Source organism: Anarrhichthys ocellatus, unplaced genomic scaffold (assembly GCF_004355925.1).
Source record: "Anarrhichthys ocellatus isolate YVR2014 unplaced genomic scaffold, GSC_Weel_1.0 scaffold35, whole genome shotgun sequence".
NCBI classification, from domain to species: Eukaryota; Metazoa; Chordata; class Actinopteri; order Perciformes; family Anarhichadidae; genus Anarrhichthys; species Anarrhichthys ocellatus.
This window is the reverse complement of record NW_022280065.1, coordinates 3132024-3144546: the sequence shown is the minus strand read 5'-3', so window position 1 is coordinate 3144546 and position 12523 is coordinate 3132024. Positions and strand designations below refer to the sequence as shown.

The following is a 12523-nucleotide window of genomic DNA, read 5'->3' as shown; positions in this document are numbered from 1 at the left end:
ATGTATAACATTCACTAATTATTAAACGCATACTAATTAGTCATTTAGATGTATTCCCAACATTCCCACCTGTTTATACTATCAGTATAAATTCTAATAAAAATCAATCAATAAATCAATAAGTCAATAAATTCATAAATGTCCAATCAAACTACTTAATAAGTGAAAGCATAAAAACAAAAACATCAAAATCAATAAGAATTGAATATAATCAAGACCACATGTATTTTAATGTCATACTGATTTTACTAAGAGTAACATATTGAATAAAAAGCATGTGTACTGTCTTTATCAGCTACAGGCAGAGATGGGCAGTATTTCTATTACTTGTATTTGAAATACGTATTTCAATTACTTTTGAGTATTTTGTAATTTGTATTTGATAGGGCCGATAAAAAATCGAATGTATTTTGTAACAAAATACTTTAGAGTGGAGTAACTTTGTATTTAAAATACTCAAAATACTTTCTCCACAAATCAAAAAACAGTTCATGAGTTCAGTCTTCAGATCTTCAAGTTCAACGGATTGTCTGTCAAGGTAAATATTTTATCTGAGTGTGACAGATGTCAACTAGCTTGATGTATAATTGATGTCTGGGTCTGGCTACATAGCCTATTGTACATGGTGATGGTTATAATATCAAGCTAGCGATCGATGCTAACATGCTAATGACGCCAGCATGCTGTCTAGGCTAGTGCATAGCCAGTGTTTAGCAAGTTAACTTATCAGTGGAGTAGCTAGCTATCGGAAGAGGGAGATTGGGAGCTTGTATGTTCATGATAACTTTATCAAGAGACGTCTGACCATCTAATCTTGCACTGTATTACAAGTTATGCTGTATCTTCTCAATGTGAATGTCATAATGCCATATCAATCACTGGCAGATAATATAGTTCACAGTTAGCCAGGCTATGACAGTAGATGTCCATTTGTTTAAAAAAACAAAAAAACATTAAATATCCAATTAATTTGATTTAAAAGGCATATTATGAAAGTATTCTTAGTTTTATTATTTCATACATTCTACAAGTTTATGGGCTGTTAAGTCCCATTAATACAAATATATATATATATATATACATAATCAATCAAGTTGTTGTCTTTTAATAGCTTTGCTTAGTTACACTGACATTCTGTGACTGTTCTTCCTTTCTGTGGGCTTCACCAGAGCTTTGTGTACATTATAGAGCCCAAACCTGAATGCTCTGCTATACCAAATTGTGAGAAAACGGAAAATCCAGAAAAAAAGTATTTCCTATATTTTAAATACAAAATACATGTATTGTATTTTGTTACATTTTCTGGCACCAGTATTTTGTATTTTATTGTCATACATTTATTTGAGGGGTATATTGTATTTTGTATCAAAATACATTTTGATGTATTTTTGCCCATCTCTGGCTACAGGTAATACTGCAATCATCATCTCTCGATTTTCGACATACGAATCATCGTTACTTTACAGTTCAGTGTAATCGTCACTTCCCAGCTCCTCACCATCCTGCTGGGAAATCTGTAAGTACACTGGAGTTTGTCATATCAACATCAATTCATCGCTGCAGTAGTCTCCTCAAACATGGTATGAAAGTACAATAAAGATGAACCAAACATTTTTGTAGACCCCTCCCATCTCCGCCAGCAGCACGTCTTGACCCCTCTACCGTATTGTTGCCCACCAAAATAGCACTGTTTCAAACCCTGCAGCAATTTGATTTCCCCTAGGGACCCCAATGTCATCTATGTACACAGACTGACTGAAACTGCCAGATGGGCTGACCTTTATGGTCATGGTCTGTCTCTAGGATGTTACGCAGGGAGGCGTCATCCATAGGCAATGCATAGAATGGCCTCACCAACTGTGCCAAGGCACGAGTTCCGCTCCGCTGCTTAGCTTACCTCCACAGAACCACCAGGTGCCAGCCCTGGGCATCGTCCATATCCATCAGCTGTCTGTGTGATGTTCTACATAGTTTGCTGCATCGGGTGAGAAACAGGGTGTAATGTTCGTGTGGTTGTATTTTGTATTTATTAATTGTCAATTTTATCTGCCTAACTTCCCATCATAATATTGGACTAATTATTATTAAAGCCGAAGCAAAGCAAAACATAGTTCCCCTTATCCACATAGCCCTGGCTGTCTAAATTTATCAATTTCCGCGATGTTAGGTCTACCACTGAGCCCTTTTGTTTCTTACAGACACCACTAACCTATTTTCTCCCATATGTTCATCTTGTCTAACAAATGGTTTAGGCTCGGCAAGATATGTGTTCTTAATTTTGATTTAATTGGCCCATTTGTTCTTTCAGTCAACCCTGCTGACTGTGGGTGATAAGAGCAATGATATTTCATATTTATTCCAAATACCTCAGCCAAATGTTTTATTACATTTTACAAAATGTGTATCATTTATCACACTAAATTATTTCTGGTATTTAAAAATGTTCTTTATGTCTTTCGTCAAAGTTTTTGCTTCGTAATAGCATCTCGATCCATTTAGAATATCTGTCAATTATTGTCAAACAATATTTCTTCCCTTCATATTGGTTTAGTTCAATGAAATCCATGCAAATATGTTGAAATTGATTATATTTTGCACATATAGTGCATGCTAGACCAAAAAAAAAAATTTTTTTAATAGTTTTTGAAACCATATGCTGCAAAGACCCTCTTTATCATAGATACCTTCCCACCTGTTGAGACATGGTCCAACCCATGGCTCAAAAGAGCCGTATATCTATATAAGGTCTTAGGAAATATTAGTTTGCTCTCAGGTCATTTCCAGAAATTTTGTTTATTTTGCAGTTTTGTTTTATCCAGACAGTTCACACAAGGACACAGGCCTTAAACACTACACAGGACATGAGCTTCTGTTAAATGTATAACATTCCTTAATCATTTAAACGCATACTAATTAGTCATTTAGATTTCTTCCCAACAGTTAACCAGAAATTAAAGGTGCTATTGACAACATTGATAATGTTCAGCCACTAGATGTTGCACTCTACCTCCCCCGTTCCATTGCACTCACTTCACAACAAGAGGTGGCCAGTTCTGTTCGGGATGTATGTAGAAGTGTGCATCTTTACTTATGCTATAGCTATGTTGTGTATTTACTTGTGGGTTTGACAGGATTGGCGAAGATTCACAAAGTAAATGGAGACTCTGTGTGTTCCAGTACCCATACAACCATACTATTTAGTATGCCAGAAAAATATTTAGAATGTCCCAATACATATGCAAATACCAGGATGTTCTACTACTTCTGGTCACATTTTACAGTATGCAAGCAAGCAGATAACTGAGCAAGAGGGTCAAAGTTCACGGTGCCATGTTATGAGGACGTAGCGTGTCCCAATTGAATACATACTGCATGCAACGGTACATACTTTTTAAGGGCTTGTCATCTAAGTTGGGATTCTGAGATGAAGCGTCATGAAGCATTTCCAGCAAATTGGTTCGCAATCGGGTTCATTTCCTGAGGCTTCATATGCTCACAAAACCACCTGTTGGCCAAAGAGTGTAAAACAGGTAGATCTATTACAGATCTCCCCCCATGTAATTTGTGATAAAGGCCAATGTATTTTGCCCCAGGAGACCAATTGTCTTGTGAGTAAAACTTCCTGGATTAATCGGCACATGCTCCGAAACCACGGCACAGCACGTAGCATCATTTCATCTAATGCCTGATTTATACGCCTGCGGCCGTCCGCCTATGCGTTCTGTGTGGGCACCTCTCGACAGGCATACATACTGCATTGGATTGCGCGTGGTGTGATTTGCATGGGGTTTGTTCAAGACCAAATCTAAATTTTCCTTTGCAAGAAAGGTTGCCTCTCAGCATCTACTTAGAGCTGCATTTAGTACATTTTTGGCACCTACAAAATCGGTACCTTGGAAAAAGCATAAAATATGGACGTAGTCTCCGTAACATCGGCCATTGGTTTCTGAAGAGCAGTAGTGAAGCTCAAAGTGTGCGGCAACAGCCGTCTCAATCTTGGCAGTGACAACACAGCCTGTGGTCAAAGAGATGGATTGTTGGTGGACCTGAGGCGGTGACACAGCAGAGCAGAGTTATAGCCGGTAGCAACCTGAGACAGCACTCACCTGTTGCTTCAAGCGACCACGCCCTCAACTAAGCCTAACTTTGAGCCTTAATTTAAACGGGTGAGTTATATAAAAAAAATCCACTCCCCGTACAATTGGAAATTTGTTATGAGGGGGAAATTAGCTATAGAATAGAAATTGTTTTTGTTTATTTATGCTGAAAAGTTTGGCATTTTAACATGGGGCACTATGAAGATTGATTCGCTTTTGGAACCAACCTCAAGTGGCCATTTGAAGAACTGCAGTTTTTGTCACCTCTGCATTGGCTTCATTTCTCAGCACTGGAGGTTGCCACTTGGGTTACGCTTGATTTGCTTGACTGACCCTCAATATGTAGCAACGCAGGCCATTGATGAAAGCATCAGCTGACAGATCATTGAACATCTCATCGACCTTTCGTGTTAATTTCGAGGGTTCCTTTCATTCTCTCGTGATGTCACTCATTCTCTGTCCCTTCACAAGTGCCCTTACTCTTCAATCGACCACACACTGGTGAATGTAGGATGTTCCAGATCGACTTAATCCTGGGATCAAATTGAACTGGATTCCATTGATGGTTGAGCCTTTGCCCTGGTGTTTAACCCTTTCCTGGTAGCGTGCAATAATACATTTCAGCATGCATGCCTGCAGGGTGTGTTGTAGGCTGTACAGGTCACAAGGGGTTTAATAAACAGGTATAGAACAGCACGAGCCACGTGTCAGCCAATCACAATGCAGGTCCAGTGAACGTGTTGTGGTTTAAAACTGATAACGGCTGTGAGCTGAGCTCTGTACAGCTCAATGTCTCTGTAGAAATACCTTGGGACTGTATGAGCCTCTATCAGCCTGTTGTTTTCTTTTTTCTTTAAAATTAATCCATTCTTATAAAAGCAGTTTTTAAAGAAAGCTTTAAGATGTTCCTCTCCGCGCTGCTGATTCTTGCCAGTCGGGGTTTGTTCAGTTCTGTTTCGGGGTCTCCCGCTGTGGAGGAAGCGTACAGGGCTGTGCTCAGCGTCGTGTCTCCTGGACAGCAGTATCTGAACAGGGAGTCCCTCGGCTCTGTCTTTAATACACTGGAGAAACGTGTGCAGTGTGGTGAAGTGTCGTGTGAAAAGGTAAGATTTTATTAGGCTTAACTCGCAGCCAGGTTAGAGAGCCAGGTGGGTGACTACAGGTGCTGCGGAATGAGGTCGAGGTCCAAAAGCTATTAACTCTGACTGCTGACCCACGTTCACATGGTTAAAGTAGATTTCTTGATGGGAATCTTGAAACATATTTAGTTAGTAATTGACTTCTTTACTGGAAAGACTTATATTTTATACTTTTTTTAAAGTTGTAGGAGTATATCTGTTAACTCTTAATTCTTTTCTTTCCTCCTGTCAGAGTTTCTGGTACAAGATTGATCGTTATCAGCCTATATAGTACGTTGATTTTGTCACAACCTTTACTAGAGCAGATCTGTGATGAAGACAGGTGACAGGTTTCCGAGCACCAGATTCCCTTTAGAAAACCTCTCATTTTACTGGGTCTGACAGTCTGCGCCTTTCAGTCCTGGTTCTGGTTCTCCTGTGCCTCCCTTCCCTCCAGCAGGCCCAGTAATACATACAGCCTGGGCCTTCCGGCAGTGTGGTGTCGATGTTTGCTCCCAACGGGGACCGACGAAGCAGCTTCTGACTCATTGCTGTAGACCCCGCAGGAGTCTGAGCTGAAGGACTTTCTGTCGAACGTACATGATTTCATCTGATTTCACACAAATCTGACCAGGTGGCACCGATGACAAGCATTGAGAATAACTATATTAAAATAGCCAATCTGATGGTCTCATTTACAAATATAGGTCATATAGAGGCATCGGTATTACATTTAGACTGTTTCATAACCAATTAAAAGTTCCTCACAGTAACTTTACTTTTTAAGTAAATGAAGTAAGTAATACAATAGGCTGTGTTTGTCAAGTCAGTAGACATGTCTGTGTGAGGAGATTGTTTGTGTGTGTGTGTGTGTGTGTGTGTACGCGTGTGCGTGTTCTACCCGCCTTGTGGGGACGTGCATTTTGTCCTTATTGTATTTTATTAGCACTTATTAGCATTTGTTGTATCCGTATTAGTTTGTTGCACTGATTGTATTCGTATTAGTTTGTTTCTGCACTGTACTTTTGCTCTGGTTTTTGCTCTAGTTTATGCTCTTAGATGCTTGTGTTCTTTTGAATACCGATGTTGAATACACTTATTGTAAGTCGCTTTGGATAAAAGCGTCTGCTAAATGACTGTAATGTAATGTAATGTCCTCATGAGGACGGAGAGTCCCCACAATGTACATAAGGAATGACTGCTCAGCTGTGTTACATCTCAGCTCCACCCATCAATCAAGCAAAGCAGGAAACACAGCCAACAACAAGGACAAGATATGGCCAACCCCGAGGCCCTCCCAATTTGTATTGTCGCCTACCTCTTGTTATCTGAGGAAGTTCTTTCTAATAGAAGGCATTAAAAGCAACTGATATCCAAGGTTAATGCATTACAGGTTGCTATTAATGCAATGTGCATATTTCCTTTTCTAAATTAATCAAACCTTGTGTTTGAATCAAACAGTGATATGAATAAGTTGCGTAGCACTAGCAGAACGAAAGCAAGTAAATCTAAATCTAAACTTCTGTAGCAGCTGTTGTTTCTGTATGTGTTGTTAGGCTATTGTGCCCGAGAAAATCCCTGAATTAGTAACTATATTCTTCTACTAACATAGATCTGTATGTGTTTTTCTCTGGGCGCAGTGTGATCTAACGGATGCGTTTCACCAGCTGATCAGCGATCACTCCACCCACGAGGAGGATAAAACTGGAAGAGGCAGAAACAGTGTAACCATCAGTGTGTCTCAGTTCCCTGCTCTCGCTGCTGGATGCGTCCTGTACCTCTCATCTCCTGGCCTGGTCTGCAGCGCGGTGAGGCAGGGGACATGGGGACAGGAGGTCCAACATTTCCTACGTAAAACAACACATCAGGATCACCATGAGCATGAAGAGAGCGAGCAGCACCAGGACCATGAACACGTGCACATAGATGTTCATGAGTTGAACGTCCTGCTTCGAGAGCTTCACGACCACTACGAGCCCTCAGACAGAGAGGTAAACACAAGACTACAACATACTGTTAGTCGACCAAACTAGAAGTACTTATTTCTATGGTTGATCTATGGATCCTCACAAGATTATCAACAAGACAGCAAAGAGGAAAACAAAACATTACTGCTACACAAAAACTTCTCAAATTTACTCGAAGAACTTCCTTGAGTTAAATTATTTGCGAAGGAAACATTACTCTTTGGTTAAATTGCTTGTCTTAGATCTCTGATGAGGTGTCGCCTGAGGAGATAGTTCAGCTATAGAAGGTCACAAGCAAAACAAAGGTTGCTAACACGTGAATTTGATTATGTAACAATGCTTTATGCTATATAGAAAATTGCCGCTATAATTCATTATTTGGCAACCAGGCAGCCAGTTTACGACCCTCCTTGCTCTCTGACAGTATCCTTCCTGGGTGTGGGTTTATGCGTGTACAGGGTTACTGCGATCATGGCAGTATATATCCCATTACATATCTTATCATACTTCATTTATTAGGTAATAGTATACCTACAAGTCTTTACCCTGTACATCACTGTAGCAACCACCATCATCATGATGAAAAGAGCCCTCTTTAAATGTTTTGTTCTGCTGTATCTTGAGACACAAATTTAGTGTCAGAAGTTATTAAAAAACAGTTAAAGAAATGAAAATGAACTCTAGTAAACTATTTAAATGTGTTTGTTTGTCTTTTACGTAGTCAAAGTTATTATTTTGTAGCTGAAGACAAAACAATAAGGAGTCCTTAACAATAGTGCACACACTGGTTCGAATGATTATTTCATGAATCAGGGTTAACAAGAGAAAGCTTTCTGGAAGTGACATCATAACCATAACTGAATCACCTAACATTAAATATTATATAGTTTAAAGTTGTATTCAGTTATCTGGCAAACCTTTCAATCAGAAACCAAAACAGCTGGTCAAAACAAGATGCTACTTGCTAATCAAAATGTCACTCAGGAGGAGTGCTGATCAAGTTGACGGCTCGTGATTTCTTGACAACTCTATTGTAATTGAGTTGTGGCTGCAACGAAGGATTAATCTGCGAAAATCAAGCGTAAAATAGTAAAAAATGCCTGAGACAATTTGTGTAAAGTCAAAGGAAACGTCAGTGAATCGCTTGTTTTGTCCATCCAACAATCCAAAACTTAAGATATTCAATTTAGAATCAAATAAAGACAAAACTAGCAGAAAGTCTGGAATATGTTTTACTTTTTTCCTTGAAAAATCTCTTAAAGCTCTAATTGTGTCAGTGAGTAAAACTGTATTTTGGGTTATATCCTTTGCTCTTTGTGCTTCCTCTCCCTTATCACCATGGTAACCAGAGCTGTGTAACAGCCGGTGACATCACGACAGAGGTCAACGCATCCTCGCCAGACCAGAGACAGGAAGTGGGGGCAGTTTTGGGCCGCGTCCTGTATCACGCCTTGCAGGGTCACTGCTTCGTTAGCCGGGCCCTGCCTGAGGAGAGCTTCTTCCTGGACTACATCATGGACCATCTGGGGTCAACGAACGTCACTGTCGGGGGTGAATGTCCTTCAGAAACACAGAGAAACAGAGACACGGACACATGCATAGAAACCCCAGACCCTGTAAACTTAGGTTTAACCACTTAGACACTAAAGTCGCATGATTTATTGAACTTTCCTCAGTAGAAGTATTTCCCTGTGTACACACTGACTACATAAAGTCATATTCATATTCACATGGTCATATTATTAATCCAAACCAGCTGAATCCTGGAGTAGTTTTGCTCAAGTGTAGCTTGTATTTGTGTTGTGTAGATTTGGAGGCGCTCATGAGGAGTCTGCACCTCGGGCACCAGGAAGACGAACACGCTGATCACGATCACAGTGGTTTGAGACGGAGGAAGAGGAGGAGCCATGAACATCAAGAGAGGCATGAAGGAAACGCCACCTGGGATCGGGTACATATACCACACACATCATTTTCTGATTTTCTCTAATGGATTTCACTGCATAATAAATGTCCTTGTTTTCGTTCATCTTCACAGAGAAATGCAGGGTAAAGTCCATAGTGGTTGTGGTGAACTTAACAGACCTTTTTTCTTTTCTCCCAGTTCTGCGCCTCAGCTGAGGAGCTGGGCCTGATCTACGGTCTGGCGGACAACAGCTCGGTCTCCTCTGGCCTGAGTCGGACGGACTTGGCTCGGCTCAGCCCTGCACTCGTCCAGCAGATCCTGAGCGGAGCGTGTGCAGACATCACAGAACCGCTGACACCAGATGAGCTCACTAACACTGAGAGTAAGGCTGCATGTTCTGAAAGACCTTTTTGAAAGAAATTAAGAATAATAGTTACACTTGAAAGTACCCTCAGCATGCAATTTTGGAGAATATTTCTGATCCACAAGCGTCATGAGGTTTTGTTCACCTTTATCATGGCAGGATGGACAGATTGAATCAATAAAGGCTTCACATTTGTTTTGCCATTTTGTGCTTTATTTTGTTTCAAAATATATGTCAAAAGTCCATGTCTTCTTGACATAGCTGACTTTCACCCCCATCTTCTGTTCTGTCTTTCTCTTGTAGAATACGTCTATGCAACCATTGCCAATGTGGTGATAACACTGACGTCCATGTTTGGCATTGTAGTGCTGCTCTGTACCTCTTGCACCAGTGTGTTCCAGCTTTGTATCCAGTTTTGCATCAGCCTGGCTGTGGGCTCACTGACTGGAGATGCCTTACTGCACCTGATACCCATGGTGAGTGATTTCCACACTTTTAAAGCCCTGACAAGCTTTTTTATTTGTATACCCTTGGGAGCTGAAATTCATTGCAGCTATATAATATTCTTCATAAACACACCAGGACGTTTTGTCATGACATCAACAATAATGGTTATTTTTATACTCATTTTGACTTCTTCCTTGTCTGTGTGTCCAGTTATTAGGTTTACATGTGCACTCAGACAAAACCGACAGCTCCAATCACTCTCATGGCGCTCACCAGGAAGAAACTCCAGACTACATTTACAAGATGTTAGTACTGATTGGCGGTATCTACTACTTTTATCTGATGGAAACAATCTTCTCTCTGCTTGCATATAAAGATAATCATCACCATCATCAACATCATCATGCGGTAAGAGAAAAATAATACACAAAATTAGGCTAATAAGAATATAAATGAGGACATACCATTCTTGATTTTTTCTTTAAATCAAAAAGTTATGACTTTTCAAACATTGCTTTGGAAATTATGGGAACCTAATGGGATCCTTTCCTTCATTTGTGCAGCTAGATATTGCGAGGAAATGTCAAAAAGTTACTCCATTTTTTTGTCTCTCTCTCTCTCTCTTAAGGAGGAATCAGAGCCTCACCACTGTGACCATGGGAGGGTTTTAGAGATGTATGAACATGAGAGGAAACAAAAAGACAAGTCACAGTCAGCATCAAGTGCAGACCTGGTGAGAAACACACTTACATTAACACTTGACGGAACACTAATCATCTAATTCATCTGCACAGATAAGGGAGTCTACAAATAATCAAAATATTTTAAACCTGTTGACCAAAACTTGTTTAACTAAGTTAATCTCTGTAAACAAATACTGTTGAAATGTTGAAAATGCCCATAAGCTGCCTCAATGTGTCAATATCAGGACTTATTACTGAATGTTTAATGTAACATGTACATTTTAGGTTGTCGATCAAGACAATGAGAATTCTCTTTCAGAGCCAAAAGAGCTCACCAGAGGCAAGTGAAGTTATTTCCAATACAAAAACAAGCATCACCAAATTGTGATAGGCTTTATAGTGCTAATCATCGTGGCTACTCAACCTTGAACTATTACTTCGTCTGCCTCCACAGAACAGCGTCTGCTGCCTTATATGATAACTATCAGCGACAGCATCCACAACTTTGCGGACGGCTTAGCGATGGGCGCAGCTTTCTCCCTGTCGTGGAAGTCCGGTCTGGCCACGTCACTAGCTGTCCTCTGCCATGAACTGCCACATGAACTGGGTAAAGAAAACACACAAAGACAAGGCAGCGTCCCATTTGGTCATTAAAGATCTCTTAACATTCGACCTGTGTCTCTCCAGGTGATTTTGCCATTTTGCTCAACAGCGGTGTGTCCGTCCGTAAGGCGTTGCTTCTGAACGTTGGCAGCGCCATGACCTCGTTCATCGGCCTGTACATCGCTCTGTCTGTGGCCACTGACCTCGCCACCAAGCAGTGGATAGCTGCCATTTCTGCAGGACTCTTCCTGTACGTCGGGCTGGCTGACATGGTGAGTGTGTGTCATGACGGAACCATTTACCGTACAATACATACATCAAAATGGCATCAAAAGGAGTTCCCATCTCTCTTCGTTCTCCTTCCAGCTCCCCACCATGGTCCACATCAGCAACAAGAAACCCTGGCTGATGTTTCTGCTGCAGAACGTCGGCCTTCTGACCGGGTGGGGTATTCTGTTGCTGCTGTCACTTTATGAAGAGAGAATCAGCTTTTAAAACAGACAAACGTCGGTCTGTTGAATGTGTTAATCTTACTTCTGATAGAATCTATGAAGATTGTGAAATCTTTGAACAACATTCACAGTAACAAGACTGGCTGTTTATGGGCATTCCTCATAAATGACTACCGTGAGAGCCCTGGTCTTGTTGACATAAACAGCCTGTCAGACGGAGAACTAATCTAGTCAGATACATTTTAAACATTTCTGTGCCACCTAAATGCCTTAAACTCGAACATAAATATGTTTTTTTGACAGCTTGTGCAGAAAACTTGCACAGCTGCTTCCCAATAGCCTACACCAATGGTGATGGGCAAAATATCAGAGACAAACTTCCAATACAGGAACACCATCAAATGCAACCAGTAGAGCTGAAAATATACAGTAAAAGGTCGCAGGTATTCCAGACCCTCTGTGGTGGACTGCAGCAGATTTAGCTAGAAGTACTTATTAAACTAGAATCTCAGTGTACATATCAGAGGGTTTTTTAAATAAAACTTTTATCATTAATATTTTGGTTAAAAAAAAATATTGACAAATTTACCTTTTTACAAATGCTAAGATTGGTTATGTTCCTTGTAACCCGAGGCTGTTTTTCTGGCAGTAGAAGCAATTTCTTTCTTTGATTAGTTTGTTTCTGATTTTCAGCACTGATAAAATGTGAAAATGACACTACAATTCAGAATACACGTATTGTTTTCTCCTTGAGTATATACATTACATGTAATTCATCTTTGTACAGTTATATTTTGTGCTTTTTGATAAGAAACATACACAGATAAATGAATTAGAAGAAGAAGCTATACAGTTGTTTGAGTTTATGGTATTTGCCTGAACTACA

The 12523-nt window shown here is 40.2% G+C and overlaps 1 protein-coding gene across 1 annotated transcript; it reads left to right on the top strand.

Moving 5' to 3' along the window:
* The first annotated feature begins 4839 nt into the window (after nt 1-4839).
* On the top strand, nt 4840-12523 carry slc39a4 (solute carrier family 39 member 4). The gene is made up of 12 exons (XM_031866581.1): nt 4840-5200; nt 6856-7206; nt 8532-8733; nt 8991-9133; nt 9287-9470; nt 9756-9928; nt 10110-10307; nt 10528-10632; nt 10868-10922; nt 11037-11189; nt 11270-11457; nt 11552-12523. Exons 1-12 carry the CDS (start codon nt 5000-5002, stop codon nt 11678-11680), a joined length of 2082 nt encoding a protein of 693 aa, XP_031722441.1. The 5' UTR covers nt 4840-4999; the 3' UTR covers nt 11681-12523.

What these genes read in the sequence shown, in the direction of transcription:
- slc39a4 (XM_031866581.1), top strand. Translation starts at nt 5,000, where the DNA reads ATGTTCCTCTCCGCGCTGCTGATTCTTGCCAGTCGGGGTTTGTTCAGT. An exon ending in GTGAAGTGTCGTGTGAAAAG is followed by an intron (nt 5,201 to 6,855) that starts GTAAGATTTTAT and finishes CTCTGGGCGCAG; the next exon opens with TGTGATCTAACGGATGCGTT. An exon ending in AACGAACGTCACTGTCGGGG is followed by an intron (nt 8,734 to 8,990) that starts GTGAATGTCCTT and finishes TGTGTTGTGTAG; the next exon opens with ATTTGGAGGCGCTCATGAGG.